This window comes from Ailuropoda melanoleuca, chromosome 11 (assembly GCF_002007445.2).
Source record: "Ailuropoda melanoleuca isolate Jingjing chromosome 11, ASM200744v2, whole genome shotgun sequence".
Classification (NCBI taxonomy): Eukaryota; Metazoa; Chordata; class Mammalia; order Carnivora; family Ursidae; genus Ailuropoda; species Ailuropoda melanoleuca.
In genome coordinates, this window is record NC_048228.1 from 78,726,934 (window position 1) to 78,748,245 (window position 21,312).

General features: G+C 39.4%; 1 protein-coding gene across 1 annotated transcript in view; it reads right to left on the minus strand.

The window, feature by feature from the left end:
• The window catches only part of KLB (klotho beta), a 33,093-nt gene extending 12,565 nt beyond the window's left edge, over positions 1-20,528 (minus strand). The window contains exons 1-2 of the mRNA XM_034671932.1: positions 19,692-20,528; positions 927-1,437 (exon numbers count right to left, since the gene is read on the minus strand). Coding sequence (XP_034527823.1) covers positions 927-1,437; positions 19,692-20,483 — 1,303 coding nt within the window. The 5' untranslated portion in view covers positions 20,484-20,528. The remainder of the gene's footprint in view (positions 1-926; positions 1,438-19,691) is intronic.
• Positions 20,529-21,312: the final 784 nt, after the last annotated feature.

Sequence of the window (21,312 nt, forward strand, 5' to 3'; positions counted from 1 at the left end):
CTTGAGTAGTGCAAAAGGAATGAGGGGAGAAGTACGAGTCAGAGAAATATCCAGGAGCAATAGAAATGACTCAACTTTGCCATTCATGGCTCATTATCTTTGTCTTCAGAGCTTTTCAGCATTTAGTCATGTAATAGAATAAAAAGAGCACAATTTCCTTTTTCCTTTTTTTAAAAAAGATTATTTATTTATTTATTTATTTGAGGTAGAGAGAGATCACGTGGGGGAGGGGCAGAGGGGAAGGGAGAACGAGAGAAGCAGACTCCCCGCTGAGTGCGGAGCCCCACACGGGGCTCAAACCCACAACCCCGAGATCACAACCTGAGCCGAAATCAAGAGTGGGATGCTTAGCCAAATGAGTCACCCAGGTGCCCCTAAAAAGAGCACGATTTCAAGAAAAGCTTTCAGCTTCTTAGACTACTGTTAGAAAACTTTGGGACATATCTCTTGTAGCATGTGTTCTTTTAGAAAAGAATGATACAGCATCAGGGCTGCTGGGTGGCTCAGTCGGTTAAGCGCCTGACTCTTGGTTTTGGCTCAGGTCGTGATCTCAGGGTTGTGAGATGGAGGTCCACATGGGGCTCGGTGCTCAGCACAGAATCTGCTTGAGAGTCTCTCCCTCTCCCTCTGCCCCTCCCACCTCTCTCTCTCTCTCTGTCAAATAAATAAACTTCAAAGATCTTCAAAAAAAAAAGAAAAAGAATGATACGGCACCTTGTTGCCAATTAAGGATGTGTATCTACCGTCTAGAATTATTTTGTTCTCAAACTTTTATTAAAAAAGGACATGAGAGTACCACAAAAACTCTATCAGCATTGGTCAATGGGAAAGCCCAACAACAATAATCATATGTTTGAAGATGACTTTAAGTGTCCTATAAGATAAGTATTCAAAGGTTTAAAAAATTGAGCAAATATGCAACCAACCTTGAAGAACCTGGTTGAGGAAATTCTTCATCATGTAGATGGCTGTGGTATCTTCTGTTTTCACGTGACTGTCTGTGAACCAGCCATTCTCAGCAATCAAGATCCGGGGGTTGCCATATTCCAGTTTAATCCAATTCAGCACTTCTCTTAAATTGAGGGACACATTTTGTCCCATTTTAGCCATGGTGTTCTGGGGCTTGAAATTGTTGGGTCCAAAGGAAAAGGCAAAGAAGTCAGCGGTGCCCCTCACTTCCTTCTTCTCTGCTTCAGAGAAAAGGGGTAGAATGGAGCGCAGCTTCTTTTTCATCACCTCGGGATAGTCTCCGTCCCCGTGGATAGGGTTGGCAAACCACCCGAGCACTGAGACCATGGACTGTTGACACTTGAGTATATCCATCATGTCTTCTGATCTGTTTGGCTCAATCCAATGGGATCCCAACGTGATTGATACCAAACCCTTCTGATGTGGGCGGAAGTTTGTGTTGTAGTTATGCCAAACTTTCGAATGAGCCTAGTAAGAAGAAAATATTGCTCATCTTTCTTGTCCTTACTCACAAGGATTGTAATTTGACTGGTAGAAGGTGTTTTCATGGACAAATTAGTGACGCACTGGGGAGAGCTGTCAGGGAACCCTGATATCTGGAAGTCTGTTCTCTGTCTGCTTCTCCTGTGCCTCCAACCTAAAGCCTCTCCTATAGGATTGCCAAGGGACAGGCAGAGAACCCTGGTCCAAGCTCCATCTTACTTCTCCTCTCCCTGGTTCCCTTCATGGACCCTCTAGGGACTGGGTGCAGGTGAGATATTATGTGGATTGTTGAGCTTCTTCCTCTACATAAAAAGACAAAGAGCAGTGATCTTTCATTGTTCTAGAGAATCTCCTTTTAGCCCTAACTTAGAAGTCCAAGATAATGCACTCTCAAAATCCTATAAATGGATAATAGAGCCCATCTCCTAGGCTTGTGAAGATTGAATGAATTAACGTATGTAAAGGTCTTTAGAAGAGTGCCTGGCACAGAGTAACCCCTATATAAGCCATTATTATTACTACTATTGGTACTATTTTTATAACATTATTATTATTAAGATAACAGTTTAATTTTTATGATAACAGTTTAATTTTTATAACTATTTTTTATAACCAGATTATTATTAATATAACAGTTATTATTACTGTCATTATAAAAGGGTGTCAGGGACTACACAAAGCAGGAAAGAGTGTGGGTTTTGGGTTCAGCACTCTCGGGCTTGACGTTCAGGTACTTACCTCGTGGCCTTAGACAATTCACTTAACCTTTCTGAAATCTCTTAGTATCTTCAGTTGTAAAGTGAAGTTAATAATAATGCCCTTTGTAAAGTTGTTAGATGTGATGCTAACGTGTGTATTAAATACGCAGCATACAATAAGGCATGTAGCAGGTACCGCTCAAAGATTCACATTATTACTATTGATCCTCCCAGAATTTACGTTTCCAGTTGAGCTTTCTGATTACAGAGCCTCATGATAGGTTTCCAGTCTGTTTAATAGGTACTCACTGAGTGCTTCTTAATGCTTGGTTTGCCTTGCCGCGAGAGGCTGAAATAAATGACATGGGACTGTGCCCTCAGAAGCCCATCATCTTATTGAGAAAATAAGATTGAATGTTGAAAGAAAACATATGAAATGGCATAAAAATAATTAAATTTTGGTAAAGAGCCATGAGCTGTGTTAGGGCGAGCAAATATCAAGGCCCACAATTAAGGAGTCTAGGCCAGTTAATGTTCAAGGTCACTTTGTGACCCAGGCAGCCTTAGAATTGTCCTTTATCTGTGTGACAGCATCTCTTCCCCTCAGACTTGCTTGCCTCCTGATGTCTCTTTCCGGGTGTCCCAATTTCTCCTCTGTTTGGGTGTTTCTGAAGCAAGTGCACAAACCCTTACTATTTTTAACCCACAATATATGCTTTCTGTTCTGTTCCTTAGCTTGTCTCTCGCTCATTAGAGGTATTTTATATTGGGTTGAATGATCTGAAATGCCTTTTTGTAGGCCAGCAACAATCAGATCTGAGCAATGGTTCAAACCTAATAGATCCTGGGGCGCCTGGGTGGCTCAGTTGCTTGAGCGTCCAAAGCTTGGTTGCGGCTCAGGTCGTGATCTTGGGTTCCTGGGATCGAGCACCTGACCGACCAGCCTCCCGCTTCAGGAGTCTGCTTGTCTCCCTCTCCCTCTGCCCCTCGCCCTGCTCATGCTCTCTCTCTCTCTCTCAAATAAATAAATAAATCTTAAAAAAAAAAAAAAAAAGAAAACAACTTGGGGGCGCCTGGGTGGCTCAGTAGGTTAAGCACCTGTCTTCAGCTCAGGTCATGATCTTGGGGTCCTGGGATTGAGCCCCCCACATTGGGCTCCCTGCTCAGCAGGGAACCTGCTTCTCCCTCTCCCTCTGCCGCTCACCCTGCTTGTGCTCTCTCTCTCTGTGTCAAATAAATAAATAAATAAAATATTAAAAAAAAAAAACTAACAAAACTAATAGATCCTGTGGACACTGAAAATGTTCCATGAATTGTGTTAGGCTGGGGAGAGATAGGTGTTAACCTAGGAGGTAAGGATTCCAGGACTGATGCCTCCTTGCTTTATGTAAGAATAGCTCATTTAAATCATTCCCTGAAAGATTTTCTGAAGGAGCTGATGCCTTGAAGTGTTACCTCTGTTCCACCTGTCCTTGCTCAATTTTCACTGGAAGATCCCGAAATCATTTAGCACCCAAACATTCCTGAGGATACTTAAAAATGCTCTCCTTCTAGGGAAATATTCAGGCCATGGCCTCTCCCCCAACCCAGAATCTGAGTTCAGCTTCTGGAAGGAATCACAGGGGAGCCTGGGACAGACTTCTCCTGAAGTGGTCTTAGTTGCTCTTTCTGGGCTTTTCTGGGGCTGGAATCACAATAGAAAGACTCGAAAACTGCTTCTTTCTTTCTTTTTTTTTTCTGATTTGATACAAAAGCAATCACTAGGATTCAAAGGCAGCATTCTTTGCTCTATTCTGATCTGTCCCTTAATCCCTTGCTAGCCTCAGTAATTTCATTCACAGAAACCACAGTGATCGGTACGTCTCTTCAGGGCTGTTGGGCACTTGGATGTGTGCGCGGTAGAGCACGGAACACGCGGGATCCCAAGTCACAAACTAGCTGCCTCGCGGATACGATGTCATCAGACACTAAAGAGACAGATGGAATCAGGATGTGTTTATTAAATCAGTCCTCATAGGAACAAAAAAAGGAGAGGGGAATTTCTTTAAGGTAGATATTCTAGTGCCTAGTTCAGGGACTGCGTGGAAGTTGATGTAAGCTCTGATAAAGTCTTGGTTGCATCAGCATTTTAATGAGCAATAGGACAGCTTAGAAGACAACAGACACGTACATTTGCAATTCCCTTCCAAGCAAGTTTTCCCGGGATATGTGTATATAGATGCATATATCTACGTGGTCATGCCCCAAGGTGACCTTCGTGTTCCACAGGGTCTCTTTCACCTTTGCTGCTGTTTGCATAAGCTATCGAGGCATCTAGGGTTATCTTTGCTCTGGACTGAAGACTGCCCTCCACTCTCATGTGGGGAATGTGGGGGAGGTGCTCTGTGTGACACTGTTATAACTTGATCCTGTTTGCCAAGTAAGAAGGTAAAAAGTATTGCTCCAAGATGGTGAGTTTGACATAAATCTTGATGAAACAGAGATATCTAGGTGCGTCCTTTGGTCTGATACTCATAAAGGAGGTCTATGGGAAAACTAAAATGGGGCGCGGGAGTTCAGGCTGGGCCCTGCAACCTTGCACAACAGTCCTTGTGCGATTTCAAGGTTACCCTCTATCTTGTACAAGGCCATCTACCTTTGCAATGATTGATTTAAGGGAGCTTCAACCTTTGTTCTTTAGATTCAGTAGCTTAAAGGGGAAGTCAGCAGCTTTTTCTTTCCGAACCAGCTATCAGGGCCTGATGTCATTGAGAGACAGCCAGGGGCCGGATATCTCTTTCTGTTCCCTCCTCTAGTCTAACGTAGCCGCTTTCTTTGATGCCCCTAGAAGACCAGACTCAGATAAGTTCTATGAATGATAGGAAGCAAATAAGATAGCGGGCACAACTTTAGAAACAAGATGAAGATGGGGTCAGAGGTCAGGAAGACATGGGGGGACGCTGGTGGAAGGCATGGGTCGAAGACAGTTGAGCAAACCTAGCACATCACACGTGTCTGTATTTAAGGAACCCCCCCATCGTTTGTCAAAAGCTCAATTTCCAAATCTGCATGATTTTAGTCACAGTGTGGTGGAAATATCTCCATGTGAACTCTAAACTTGTTTATTGTTAAAATTATTTCATAAAGTATTAAATAAAAATGGTTAAAGAAAATTTATTTTAAAATTCCACAGCCGCAGCAAACTGTTTTCATATTTCTGTGTTCCCTTCCAGCTTTTCCAAATATGTTTCCCAGCTAAAATCACTTTAAACATTTCCCATCTTACTTGTCTTCATAACCATCAATTTGATGAAATATGGTTTACTTAGTCATCTCTCTCTTTTGGTAGGAACTAGCTTATTTTTCCTTCTTTCCTTCCTTCCTTCCTTCCTTCCTTCCTTCCTTCCTTCCTTCCTTCCTCCCTCTCTTTTTCTTCCTATCATAAGTAATGTTGTAATAACTAACTTTGGGCATATAGCTTTTAATTTGTTTGAATTATTTCCTTCTGTTAATCCCAGGAATAGGTTCCCTATTTTCAAAATTGTTTTACATATTTCTAAATTGCTTTCCACCCATTTTGTCCATCGGTGTGAGTGTTCTTTGACCATCTGCTTCAAAAACATCGATTGCTCTATTGGGGACACACGTTTATCAAGAATGACAGGAAGCTGCTACTTACCTCCATGGAACTGTAGGGGAAAGGACCCGGGTCTTGAAAGCAAGAGATCCAAGCTCTAGTACTGGCCCTGTTGCTAACTGGCTTTAGCATGTTGGATAAATCATCCCCTCCCCGTAGCCTCAGTTCTCCCTCTTGTTATTCTAGCTAAAAAAAAAAACCAAACAAACAACCACCACACTAGAGAATTGTTGTGAAGGTTGAATGAGGTAACACATGGGAAGATCCTATGAAGACTACACAAATACAAATCGGAAGTACCCCAGAAGACGAAGCTGAGAATAATTTAACTTGTCGTGGGAAGTTGGTGTGGGCGGGAAGAGCGCTCTGCAGCTAACTCCTGCTACCTCTTGAATTTCATGGCTAGATATGTGTGTTCTCATTTATTTTTTGCAGCTGATTGAGTTTTAGTCATTGTCCATTTGAATTGGGATTAATTTCAGTTTGATTGGATAGAGCTATTGTGTAATATGCTGGGCGAAGTCAGTCAGTCAGAGAAAGACAAATACCATATGATTTCACTGATATGTAGAATTTAAGAAACAAAACAGATGAACGTACAGGAAGTGGAAAAGAAGAGAGGGAGACGCAAACCATAAGAAACTCTTCACTAAAGAGAACAAACTGTGGGTTGTTGGAGGGGGTGGGTGGGGGGAATGGGCTAGATGGGTGATGGGTGTTACGGAGGGCACTTGTTATGATGAACGCTGGCTGTTTTATGTAAGTGATGAATCACTAAATTCTATACCTGAAACCAAAAATAATAACAATAATAATTCCTGTTTGATTCATTGATTCATTTTTTTTGCTAACTTAAAATATTATTTTCCATTATTTTTGTACATTTCCACATTACCAACCAAATTCATTTGTTGTATCTATTCAGCACTTCTTTATATGTCTCAAGTTTTCTGCTATTTACAATCGCTGCCCTTCCAGATTATTTAACATTCATTCTGCATTCCACAAATATTTATTGGGGGCTTAACGTATGCAAACTTTACTGTTCATTGCTAAAAAATATGTGACTTGTTATTTCATTACAAATATATTATGTGGGGGCACCTGGCTGGCTCAGTTGGTGGAGCGTGTGACTCTTAATGTTGGGGTTGTGAGTTCGAGCCCCATGTTGGTTGTAAAGATTACTTAAAAATAAAATCTTTAAAAAAATAAAATAAATTACGTGACTGTTACTTCTTTAAACTTTTTTTTGAATCTTGAAACTCTTGGAAGCAATATCTTACCCTCATTAGTCTTAGGAGAGATCTTAAATATTAACAAAAGTTCCCACTTTTCATAAAGAAAATGTTTACCTATGCTATTTTTAATGGTTCAAATTCATGTTTTCTTTTTTTTTTTTTTAAAGATTTTATTTATTTATTTGAGAGAGAGCGAGAGTGAGCGCGCGTGTGAGCCAGTAGAGCAGGGGGAGGGGAAGGGAGGTGGTTAGGGTAGGGGGAGAGGGAGAGGGAGAAGCAGGCTCCCCACTGAGCAGGGACTCTGGACTCTCAGGGCTCAGTCCCAGGACCCCAGGATCATGACCTGAGCCAAAGGCAGATGCTTAACTGAGCCACCCAGGTGCCCCTCAAATTCATGTTTTCTATAGTTGGAATAGCTCAGTAATGATCATCTTAAAATTTGTTTTAATGAATCTTCCTCCTATTTTCTTTTCAATCATCATATTTACAAATGATTCTACCAAATCTTTGCTTATTATCAGTTTGTATAGTTTCCAGATTTCCCCATAGGAATCATGTAAAAACTAAACTCTAATATATTTATTCCTTCAAAAACATAGTTTTAACATTGTTATAGAATTCTAATTTCAATGATAATATTACTAAATTCAACTAATGCCTGAGTCAGAGTCTAAACCTGGCAACAAAGAGGGGAAAAGGGGTCTAGAATAAAGCTCATAATTAATTAAGTGAAGCATCTGTGGGCTTCCCCAGATATTGGAAGGGAGCTTAGAAGAAATCAATAGTAGCAAATGGATGCTGAACTGAAGTTCAATCTCCTTGCCCAAGGAGAACGCTTACATGCCAACTGTGCAGGGCTTGGAGTGATATTTTAAGCTTCCTGTTATTATTACATTAACCACTGGGATCCTGTTGGTAATTTTTCCATGCAAAAAGACCATATTTCAGAGTATAATTGAAGCCACAAAGGCCTGGGAGAGTGACTTGAAGGCTTTCCTCAGGATTTAGGAATAAAGAGTTAAAGACAGTCAATGGAGAAACAGGAAATTACACATAATACAATGATTACAGTAACAAAAATAAGACCTACTAGTTTTAGGTGAGGCAAGAAAGGCAGCTTTCCCATGAACCGAAGGAAGCTGAAGCCTCAGGACCCCTCACCTGCGTGGGTCCCTATAAAACATTCTAGGTGGGTTGGGAGCCATTAGAAGCATTGCTAGATAAGTACTCCTGACGAATTCCCTAAAGACACCCCAGAAAAGAAGGATTCTGAATCTCTAAGGCTGCAGTCATCTGTTGTAATATTTTTCTCATTCTAAATAAATGTTCACTTTTGTACCAACTTTTGTGTCCATGATTTCGGGGGTATTTTTCTCACAGAGCACCCCCCAGATTGTATGTCTCAGGCTCATGCCTTGTAGAACCATGCCTGGCCGACGAGCTTCTTGAGCGCAGAGACTGTATCTATTTTGTTCCCAACTGCACGTACAGAAGCCCAGAGAAGAGCCTGGCATAGAATGCTTGCTGAATGAATGCTCACTAGGGATGGACTAGTTAGCGGGTCACCTGACAGACGCTGTGGGTAGCAGCCCCTGCAAAGCAGATGTCTTTTTTTTTCCCCCCCATTTTAGAAAAGCAACTGAAGTTCACAGAGGCTGAACACCTGGTAAAGCTAGAATTTGAACCCAGGCCTCTCTGGTTACTTTACTAAACTATCCTCCTTTCTGTATGTCCGATCAGTTTTGGTTTTTGTTTTAGATTTTTTTTGTGTGTACTTACTAAGAGAGAGAGAGAGCATGAGAGAGAGAGAGAGCAACGAGCAGTGGGGAGGAGCAGAGGGAGAGTGAACAGAGAGCCTGATGCGGGGCTCCGTCCCAGGGCCCCGGGATCATGACCTGAGCCGAAGGCAGACACTTAACTGACTGAGCCACCCAGGCACCCCCTGTCCCATCAATTCTAAATTTTGAAGCAGTTGGAGACCATTTGACATGAACCACAACATTACTGTTTTAAAGTTATATGTTAAATTGATTTCTGCTGTACTGGATTATAATTGATTAAAAGAGCTAAACGGTGATAGAATGAGGGTATTGTAGCCGGCTCTCACACACTGAGGAGAAAATATCTATGTATGTCCAAAATTCAGGATCACCTAGAAAGGTCAAGGAGGACTTGCCAGGAAATTTGGGGTTTTCAGAAAACCATGTCGTTGTCCAAGTACCCAACACAGCATGGAACACTCGTGTGTAATTCCCTGGGCGTCTTTCCTAGAATCAGCAAAGTTGGCATTGGATATTGTCCCTATTGGTGTCAGAGGCTAAATGAATCCTTAGGGACCACTTCCACACTTGACCGTCTTGACTGAGGACCCAGATCTTTACACCATTGTGAATGTTAAAAACCAAGATGGAAAGGATCCGCTGTGGTTGGATAGCATTCCACACCGCACAATTTTCAAACAAATCATGATTAAATGGTCTTTAAAGATGAGTGCCTTTCATGATCAAATAGAGCAGAACAGTGATTAAATTACAGAACCATAAAAAATTAATAATATAAATAGTAATAAGAACTAACATGTACCTAGTGCCAGAAGTGCTGGGCACTGTTCTAAGTGCTTCCCATGTACTAGCTCATTTAATCCTCATCTAAGAGAATTTAGGTAGGTACTCTTAGATTTCCACTTTAGAGGAGAGGAGACCAAGGGGTAGAAAGGTTAAATAACTTGTCTAGTTTCACAAACTAAGTCTAGCCCGTGCTATACCGCTCCAGGTTCTGTGCTCTCGCCTGCTAAGTGGGGGTAGAGGGTGGACCTGATCCAATCTTCAAAAATCTTCTATTTATAGATGAGCTGCTGAGGCCCAAGACATAAGTGACTTGCCCAAGGTCTCAGTGGCAAAGCTAGAATTAGAACTAAGTCTTTCAGCTTTCTCAATCACTGTCATTTCCAGGACATTACGTGTATTAATTTATATGCCTTTGAAACATGCTTTTATGCCATGGACCCAGAGGCGACTGAACAGGCGGAGACAAGGAGGGGTATGTAGCAGAAAAGGCCCAGAAGCAAGGGCCAGCACGCGGTGAAAGCCATGTGACAGTTTTCGGGTGCCAGCGACACTCTCAGGAATGAGGTGAGCTGGGAGTCGTGGCTTTGATTACACCTTCATGCAGCCTCACCAGCGGGGGCAGCACATCAGTTCCCAATCAAACTGAGAATTCACCAGCATTAACTTCTGTTTAATTTTTTTCCCCTTATAGAAAATATACACATCAGCAAAAGCAAGTTTCAACAAGTCATTTTTATCTCTTTCCTTCAACCCACAGCTATTATGATGTCCTTTTCTTCACTTTTCATTCATTCGCATTGACTAATTGCTTACATTCAAGTCTACAAATACTTATTTAACAAATACAGGGCACCTTGGTAGGCGTTCAGAAAGAAAAACATTAACAAGATAGCTCCTGCCTTCCAACGCACTATAACCTCTAATAGGAAAGAGAAGTACAGATAGAAGTAGATAAAAGCAGAATACTTTTGCATTTCAGTTCATCAGAGATGATAATCGAAACTTAATAATATGATGCAAATTTTGTAAAAAAAAATGACTATATGTATGTGTTCATATACACATAAAAAAGTATTTGGACGTTGAATAAGCTGCTAGCAGTTGTTACTTCCGGGGTATGGGGTTAGAGAGTAAGGAAAAAGGACTTCATGACTTTCTGTATTGTTTGAATGTTTTGCAGTAAAAATGCATTGTTTTTGTTATTTATTTATTTATTTAGAAAAATATTTTATTTATTTATTTGACAGAGAGAGAGCACAAGCGGGGGAGGGCAGCAGGCAGAGGGAGAAGCAGACTTCCCACTGAGCAAGGAGCCTGATGCAGGGCTTGATCCCAGGACCCTGGGATCATGACCTGAGCCAAAAGCAAACGCTTAACCAACTGAGCCACCCTGGTGCCCCATAAATAAAATCTTTTAAAAAATGCCTTTTTACTCCATAATTAATGCTGTTATTCAAAGGGAAGAGCAGGAGACATAAAACACACACGTGATTAACATGAAAGAAGAATGATGGCGGTAAACCCCAACCCCCTTTTTTAAGACTCAGTCACATAATCTCTGGTCAAGATAGGACACTGTGAGGAACATCCATATACTGCCCCCAATACTAAAAGATTGGTTTCCTCCAGCCGCAAGACGTCCCCCAAACATTTTCAGGTAAAATACCCAGGAACCACTTTAATTACTTAGTGATTCACTCTTTCCTGATAAGTTAGAAGGTTCAGATCTTTTCTTGGCCTTCCTACTACTTTTCAGCAACAGAATCCTTCATTCATGTTCAATGGTTTAATGACTCCCTCTTCTTTGAGCATAGACTAAATGAGTTTTGAATTTTCGCAGTAAGATTTTTCATATGCAATTTTTTATATACAATTTTTATGTACAATTAAATGGCTTATTTTACTCTATAAGCAAATGTAAAGTTTTCCTCAGTTTGTTTTTTGCAGCATATCTAGCACTGCTTCCACGGCCTACAGTGTTTTCTGATCTCTGGTTGGGCCGAATTTTCCATGTATGAGAGTGTCCGTATCAAATCAAGCTGTTTAAATATGATCAAAATGTTGTTCTCTGAACATTTATAATTACATGTATTTAAACTCTTGTTAATCATTCACTGAAGTATAACTTTTTCTCCTTAACGATTAGAAAAAGTAAATATTGCTCTCTTGAAGGTTTTAGAATACCAATTGTCTTCTATGAATAGGGTTGTTGTTTTTTGTTTGTTTTTGTTGTTGTTGTTGTTTTTAACAGGACTCATAACTAACAATGGTATTTTGTTTTGTTTTGTTTTAAAGATTTTATTTATTTATTTGATAGAGAGAGAGGCAGTGAGAGAGGGAACACCAGCAGGGGGAGTGGGAGAGGGAGAAGCAGGCCTCCCGCTGAGCAGGGAGCCCTGATGTGAGGCTCGATCCCAGAATGCTGGGATCATGACCTGAGACGAAAGCAGATGCTCAGTGACAGAGCCACCAGGCGCCCCATAACAATGGTATTTTGGCTATAGAAGCTGTCTTTGGCAATTCTTACCCACAAGCAGTTTTTATCTTTTTATTCAAATTTGATTAGAAACGCCTCTAAGGACGCTAGTCTTAACTTGTTGGATCATTATTTCCTATATTTTGTTAGAAGTGTCTTAGATCCTAAGGGAGATGAGTTGGGATTATAAAATAGGTATCACGGATTGTCTAATTCAATGAATAATTGTGTTGACATTTATTTAAACTTCAGATGGTTTTGCCAGGGGCACACACATATGATCGAACCTTACTTTAATGGGACACTAAAGTCGTGAGCAAATAAAACATTTGAATTCTGGGGACACATGGGAAACCTCATGGTTAATGTATGAGTCAGGGATGAATTGTTCATAGATTTTGTGGACAAATAAAACACGCCGATGGATGGTTCTGGTCTTTAAACAGGCAACGTGAAGTTAAGTATCTGTGAGTCAGCATCAGCAAGTGGCTGCCATGGGCTTCAAGACCGTAAATTGTTCTTTTTCACTGAAGCTGGGTAGCTGATTCATGTCATTAAACCTTGTTAGCTTGGATTTGGATGGATAAGATTTGAATTTTGGCTCTGACATGATTATGGAATAAAACAAGCAAACACATACAGCTGCATAACCTCAGGGAAATTTCTCTGGGCTTCAGCGTCATCAGTGTGAAATGGCTATGAGAGTACCCTACCTGGCAGAGTCAACGTGCAAATTAAATGAGATAATATATAAAAAGTACCTAGTACCATTTCGGGCACTACAGTGGGTATGCAATATTCTTCTCATAATAATAATTACTAAGAATAGTATGCTAGAATGTCAAGAAGTTATTTACAATAATTGCCTCAATCCTCCACTTTATTGTAAGAATGAAGACCAACCTCTGTCCTTTCTCCCCACCCCACTCCCCTTTCTGTGTCCTTTTTTTGTTTGTTTTGTGTGGGAGAGGAAAGTGGTGGAAGATAGCAAGTAATAAGGCTTTTTTCTTTTTAACCCTTTTTCTGTCCTTCATGGGCAAAAAAGCTTGGGCTAGTTTTTTTAACCACAGATTTAGCAAAAATTAATTTTAGTATGTTGTTGTCTTATAACCCAACTTTAACAAGGGAGTTTTTTAAAAAAAAAATTCTTTATTTTTCTCATGGGAAAAAATAAATCATTTCAGATGATCGTTGGAGATTTTGTCTCTGTCTGATCAACACAAGCTAAAGAAAGCTCCTGCTAGTATTTCCATTTCAAAATATTACACTTAGTCTTCAAGCTATTAGTGGGGGTTTGGGCAGAAGAGGTTTAAAACTGACATTTAATCTATTTAAATGTGCCTGTGAAACCCTGCAGCCCTCTTGTTCAAGAAAGCAGTTGCAGCATCCTGTTGGCAAAGAAGGCTTGGCTATTAATCATGTGAATGGTGGTTTTTTTCACATCATAGCTGTGTTTTGAGTTTTAACACTAAATTTTGGTTAAGACTTGCAATGGTGCCTTTAAGAAGTGCACTACATAAAGACAATTGTTTTCTTTTAAAAATATAAAATAATCTCTTTACTTACTTAATCTTTTACTTTTAATTGTGGAAATTTCCATTAACATATAAAAATTGAAAGAATAATATAGTGAACCCTCATGAACACATCACTCAGCTTGAAGTGTCATCAATATTCTGCAGCTTGTTTCAAGATGGGCTTTTACTGTAAAATTTTTAATAGAAACAGGGATACATAGTTGATTTGCATGTTTTGAAAAGACTATGTGTTTATGCCAGAATCTGGGCTGGTGTGTGTGTGTGTGTGTGTGTGTGTGTGTGTGTGTATGTCTGAAATCCAATTTTATTCAATTGCAGTTTTAAATCCTTTCTAGGACAAGGTAGATCTTCTTTAAATGGAAAATAATCAATTGAATTATTTATTGAATACTTAACATGTACCCAGCCTGGTGTGAACTTCTCGGAGGGAGCGATGCCAAGAAATGTTAAGACACCGTTCCTCAAAGAAGTAGAAAAATAGGGAATCAATCAAGCCTTATCCCAGGCTCAGGAACAAGCTGGTGAGGCCTCGACCTCGAGCAGAGTTTCCCAACATTTCTTGTCCTGAAAGCCTCTTTCACGGTATTAAGCAATCTCTTGAACCCCTGAGGAATTTGAAAAATAATTTCATCATTTGTGTGTGATATACAAAAAACTGTTGACATAGATTTTATTTGACATAAACCTGTCTTTTTAAAAAATTGTATTGAAAATTTATTTTAAATAAGTTGAAAATATTCAGAAAATAAATTATGAATAATTAAGATACTCCTATATGTACACATAAATATTGGCGTTTTCCCATTTAATAGTCTTAAATTATTCAAATTATTTTAATTACATAAGAAAAAGCATTTTTCTTGGGGCGCCTGGATGGCACAGCGGTTGGGCATCTGCCTTCGGCTCAGGGCGTGATCCCAGCGTTCTGGGATCGAGCCCCACATCAGGCTCTGTGCTATGAGCCTGCTTCTTCCTCTCCCACTCCCCCTGCTTGTGTTCCCTCTCTCGCTGGCTGTCTCTATCTCTGTCAAATAAATAAAAAATCTTTAAAAAAAAAAAAAGCATTTTTCTTGACACCTTTTAAAATGGCACACTGTGTTTGGTTTTAGGACCGAATGTATTACTGTGGTGTCTTCCAAGTCTGATACACCCACCTCTTTTCTGTATGGGAGATGCCGTTAGGTGTAAAAAGATGAAATTTTTTGTTTTAAATGTTACATATTTATTTTAAGGGTATTTGAAAATACTGGTCTCATGTATTGTAGGAATACAATTTCCTTTCAAAATAAATATTTTGAAGAAAAACATTTTAGTAAATAATGGTACACGTGGCACTTGGATATGCAAACAAACCAAAAAAAAAAAAAAAAAAAACCAAAACCAAAACAAACCCCAGCAAAAAAACCCAACATGAAATGATGCACACACAAAAAAATCAAACTTGGCGAAATACAATGTTGTGGCATCAAAAATGGATAAAAATTGCTTACATTTGTTTGAATCCTTGAATTTTGCTGTTTAAAAAGTACCAGCTTTCAAGAACTACGGTTAGCGTTTTGTTCGCAAATAGCTCTGTGAAAGAAACGATTTGGGGCAGCTCTTACAAGTATTTCCAAATAATGCCGAGCTCGTAGGGGCAGTCTTTATTCTCAATGTGTGAAAAGACAAACCAGACATGAACTAATTTAGAGTTTATCTACGCAACTTACAGTTCTGGTGAAAATCTTGAGGCAATTTTCTAAAATTGAGGCAACTTTATGTCCTTCATACTAATTATATTTCAACATCCTTGATCTTTATGCCTTCTGTCTTCGGCCAGTTGTCTATTATAGGTTTACACCAGCGGTTTTCAGGAGAGGGGAAGGAGAAGAATTTTGCTTCCCACTTGCTGGGGACATTTGGCAATGTCTGGAGACAGTTTTTATGTCATAACCCCGGGGGCCAGGGTGTTACTGTCATCTAGTGGGGAGAAGCCAGGGATACGGATAAACATTCTCCAAGGCACAGGACACCCCACCACAAAAAAGAATTATTTGGCCCAAAGTGTCAATAGTACTGAGGTTGAGAAATCCTTATACTATGTAAACAGTACATATCTACGAAAGGTACAAATTTAAAGCAGTGAAGTCAAAACCATCATAGAAGCTGTTTTGTGGAGTTACTTACCCTCTTATGAGCAAACTCATCTTCCCCAACCTCTGTGCATGTTTACTCGGCTCCCAGATGTTCCCTTTTAAGGGGGAGGGGGACCTAAAATTTAAACTATCATGCATATTTATTGACTTAAAAATAGAAAACAGACACCTTAACTGCTTTTTACTAATGTGAAACCTTGGGGCGGTGCTGATCTGAGGGGCTGAGAGCAATAGGCCACACAGGTTGGAATCCGTCTCTGGGATTTTAAAAACTGAACTTGAAAGAGATAAATCTTTCCTCTACAAAAGAGAGAATGATCCAAACTCCCAAGAAGAAAAGAACATGGGAGATGGAGATAAAGGGCTTCTGACAGTGTCCTCATCACTGAGTCCGAATCCCTTGTGATTCCGTTACTGAGCCAGGAAATTGTTCATTTTTGCTTAAGCCAACTTGAATTAAGTTTCTGTCACTCACAACCAAAAAGTCCTAACTAAGATACCAGTGGATTCATAAGGCACTATTTCAAGAATCAGCAATAATGCAATGAACTACGAATTTTAAACTTGAGACTGGTTCTTTGATCACAAGATTTAAGATAGAAATCCTAAACTACTCACTCAACAAACATTGCTACCTAGCAGGGACCTAATGTTCTGTGCTCAGTGCTGGAAACACAAAGACAAAGAATAGTCCCTCCTTCGAAGGAGGCCTCAGGCTACTTGGGGAGACAGAAGAGCTCCATATGGTGTGAGTGCTATGGTGGAAGTAAGCACACCTTATTAGGGGACCCCTGAGGGCGACACTAATCCTAACAGTTCAAGAATAACTTAGAGGTGGTGACCACCTAAACTAGCCTTGAAGGACTTTAGATGGGTAAAGTGGGGAGTACAAAGGGCATGCTCACTGGATAGAACACTAGTACACGCTGAGTGGGGAGGAACAGTGAGGTAAAACCAAGACACTGCCGGTCGTGCATTATAGACCATGGGGCGCAAGGGGTTGGCATTAGTGATGGACACGGGAGAGTGGCCAGGAGGGAGGCTGGAATGGAGGTCAGGGGTTGTGGGTTCAGTATGTTGGTGAAAAAAATCAGGACTTTAGTCCCAAAAGCTTTGGAGAGCCACTTAATGGATTTTACACAGGGCAGGAACATGATGCACGTGAGAAATAATCACTCCGTGGTAACACAGGAATGATAATAAAAGGTACCTGGCAAGGTTGTTGTCAAAATTGCAGATAATATTTAAAGCCATGATTACCATGCTTAGAGATGGTCAAGTCAAAAAATGTACTCTCTTTCTGTTCCAAATACTGTTCAAAACTCAGAGTGGAGCATCCATTAGTAAGGATGATTATGGCCGGGTGGTTTTTGTTTTTTTTTTTTCACCTGAGGCTTAGACTCACTTTAAGGCACTCACCAAGTCTGCAATAAAGTTGGGATTTTAGTCCCAGGTCAGTCTCAGGACTGGCTAGGCCATTCAGGTTTCCTCCAAACCAGGACACTGCAGACCAAAATGGACTTTTCAAGGTTATCCTGGAACTAGAAAGACCCCAATAGCCACTGTAAAATCTTCTCAGTGCCCGAGGAGTGAGGGAAAAGTGAGGTGAGTTTTATATTTGGCTTTTTAAACTCAGTAAAATGTGTGAACTTGGACTAAAAACAAATCCTCGAGAATGTTGCTTCTGGGTCACAGGTGGCAGAATAAAGAAGAAATACATCATTGCAACATAAAATATCAAATTAATCTTTTCCGTGTTAAAGGAAGAACAGAGAAGGAACAAGTGGGAAAAGTGAGTTCACCTCGGGCTACCAAACCATTGCAAGAACTCTCTCTGGGGCTATATGTCACTGGGCTGTGAAGCATATTTCACCTTCTGACTGATTTCGCGGGACCCCTACACTCCTTATTTAGGTTAGTGATTCAGAAATTCTAAGAGATAGAAGAAATTATTTGGAAAAGGCAATAATTAAAAAATGTAATCCCTCAATTTAAAACAATAAAATTTATTTCACTATCAGAGAGTGCTAATTTTGTGTAAAAGGCAGTTTATCTAGAATTAGGGGAAAGTGAAAAACATCTGAAAATGCAGCATTTTATATGCTAAGTTTGAAAGCAATGCCTATTTGTTAGTTACAAGTTTTTCCTGTGTATTTTTTTTTATCAGATAGCCATTTAAGGCTTTAACTACTAAAACATATTGTTCATGAAAATTCTAGTTGTTAACATTTTTCCAGGTAACTGAAAACTTCAACGATTGAGAACATTTTTCTTTATAAGAAGGTTAAATAAACATATATGTGCATGTATTTGCCTATTTAACTTTTAAAAGACTATATAAAAGACCACCAACAGTAGCTTCGAGAGGTTGAAACAGTCAGGTGGAGAGGGAGAGAGGAATTTAACCTTTTCATTTTTTACCCTCTGGTACAATCTGATGTTTTTCAGTCTACACAAGCATGCAGTATATATGAATGCATACATTTTAATAATTCAAAGAACTAGGTAAAGGGAATATTTTTCTAACTTACATATGCATAATTTTCATAGTTAATAGCTATACGTTTTCTCCCCTTTAAGGTCCTACTTGCCAAATCACAGTGCACCCTCACATTAATCATATGCTCTATAGGCAACGCTAATCAAAGATATGGAAATGACCATGAAATCATAACGCAATCTGTTTACTGCAAAGGCAGCTGTGACTGAACCATAGCACGACACACATGTATAATAACCCAGAAAGTTCAAAAAGAGAAGAAGGGTGGGTAGACATTTTTGTATGTGCCAATTTAGACGTGGAGTAATTTTACGTTCCTATACATTTTTTCTACTTTTATGCATGTCACATTTGACTATCAAAAATCAGATTACTCCTCCTAGCACATTATGAATCACTACCAATAAAGTGTCTTCATTTTCAAAATGTACCAGGTGTCCAGAGTCATTTATTTATTCCCAAGGATACTATTTGCCTCAAAAAGTTTAACCTGATTCTAGATATTAGCCTCAACGTGAGGCGCAGTCTCTTCAAAATCCCTGAAAGATTGCTCTTTTTAAAAACATTCTTAATAAAGACAATTGCTGTGTAATTAGGTTGTCATTTATAAATTAATTCACTTAATCCCACTAAGCTTCAGTTTCCTTATCTTTAAAACGGGGATACGAATAGGACCTAGTTCATAAAGTTAATCATGAGGGTTCGATGTGATAATGCCTGCAGAATGCTTAATATAGTCTCTGGTACATAGTAAGCATCCAACCAGTATTTGCTATTATTTTGCTTACATTTTCACCATCGCTTTAGTGATTTTAACATCTCCCAACATTAACTCTAGCTCTTAAAACATACTGAGTAGAGCATATTCTCCCCAGTTTTTATGTTACTAGTTTAATTTTAACTCCCAGAACAGTTAGCTTCATCTTTTCTGCTGTGTAACACAGATAAAACCAAGTGTGAAGTACATTTATCTCAATTCCTGTATTTAATATGTATCAGTTAGCTAACATGTATTTAGCTTATTACTGCTAAGTATCACTAAGAATAGTAATACTAATGACAAATAGTGATTGGAAAAGGTCATGTTGCAAAAAAATTCTGAAATGGTGGCACATTGTCAGAAAAGGTTTTCAGCAATTAGATTTCTAAAGGACTGGTTTTTTCACAGAATGAAAGTAAACTCATATTCTCACACTCTAATGTACACTTGTAGATTTTGAGAGTGAAAACATTTTAAAAGTGCAACATTTAAGGAAAATAATGGGCTTAATACATTATTCGGAGCTTAGATAAATAAAACATGACCTTAAATGTGAAATCGGAGGATAGAACTTGTGAGTGAGACTACAATTAGTTGAGGCGATGTCAATAAAAAGAATTATTTAAACATAAGATACATTTCTTAGTGTTTCCTTTTTAACTCCTGCTCCTTACATTCGGAAGCTAGAACACGAAGGCAGCCGTACAGTACCTTGATCAGGTTGTGTCCCACAGTGTAGACAGCTGCTAAGTTTCCCTTCTCTCCAGGCGCATGCATACCTGTCCCATACCCATGCCAAGCAACTAGATATGGATTGTGAATTGTAATCCAATATTTGACGCGGTCCCCAAATGTCTGGAAACAGTAGGTGGCATAGTCATTGAAGATATCTGTTATAGTTTCATTTTTCCACCCCCCATATTTTTCTTGTAGAGCCAGAGGCAAATCCCAATGGTATAAAGTAACTACAGGTTCAATGTTTCTAAGTACTAACGCGTCGAGAAGAGTATTGTAGTACCGGAGACCTTTTGCATTGGCAACTGCTGCTATTCCATCGGGAAAAAGCCTTGGCCAGGAAATTGAAAATTGATAAAAAGAAACTCCAATAAAATCCAGGGCTGATAAGTCTTTTTCCAGAAAAATGTAACTGTCACTGGAACTATTCGTGCTGTTGACATTTATAAGGTGTGTTTGGATGAAATGATCCCATATAGAGGGTCCTTTTCCGTCTGTCTTCCAATTCCCTTCCACTTGAAATGCTCCAGTCCCAACGCCCCAAAAAAAGTTTTTAGGAAAAGTGTCATAGAGAAACAGCTGGCTTTCATTTACCGGACTAAAATGAGGAGTTTTAGACCATATAGCTCTTCCGTCTCCAGGCAATCCAGTAACAGCTCGTAGGAGAATAAGTGCCGACAGGATGACAGATCTTTGCAGCCCGCGGTTGCACATTGTTTTCCTATAGTGTATGTTTCTTTCATCGGTGCTGAGGAAAAATCCATTCATTCCCTGGAGATCCAGCCGCACAGCCTGGCTGCGTTTGCTACTAACTGGTCGCCTGTCTTATCAACGCTTCAGTAAAAGCTTGTGATTGTAAAGCTCGGTCAATGATTAGCCTGAACTGTGAGACTTAGGATGGGTCATGGAGAGCAGCGTAATTCGAGGGAGGTAGCTCTACTACCCTCACCACCCTGTTTCCTTCCCTCTCACTATGGGAAAAACGATATGAAAATGCATCACTGACAGTAGTTTGAATGTGTAACTAAAACGTAGATAAACAATGAATAAAAATGCCATATTCTCTTTGTAGCCTTTTCTATGGACCCAAATCTTCCCTGAATGTTTTGAACATTACTGCATAAAGAATATACCTTTGCTATGTTCATAGTTTTTTGAGTGGTGATTTTATTATTTCATGTTTCAGGAGAAGAAATACAATTAAGTAGCATTCCTATATGCCGATAATCCAGAATTAGAAAATACAGTAAGGTATTATACTTCCACAGAAATTATAACACATCTAAGAATAATCTTATCAAATGCTACATACATTAAGAAAATTATAAAAATGTATGAATAAATTTGAGAGAAATGGATGAAGAACTAGATAGCACTTTCTGGGTGGAAACACTAAATACTTTCCAATTTAATTTGTAAATTTAAACGCACTTTCAACTTAAATCCTCTAATCCCAAATTTGAAATTATTGTGAGAGTTCACTTGACCCATAAATAGGGAATAATTACGAAAAAAAAAGAGAAAACCCTGAAAAAGAAAATAGTGAAGGCATAGACTACCTTTTGATGTGAAAACATTAAAACAAAACAAAACAAAA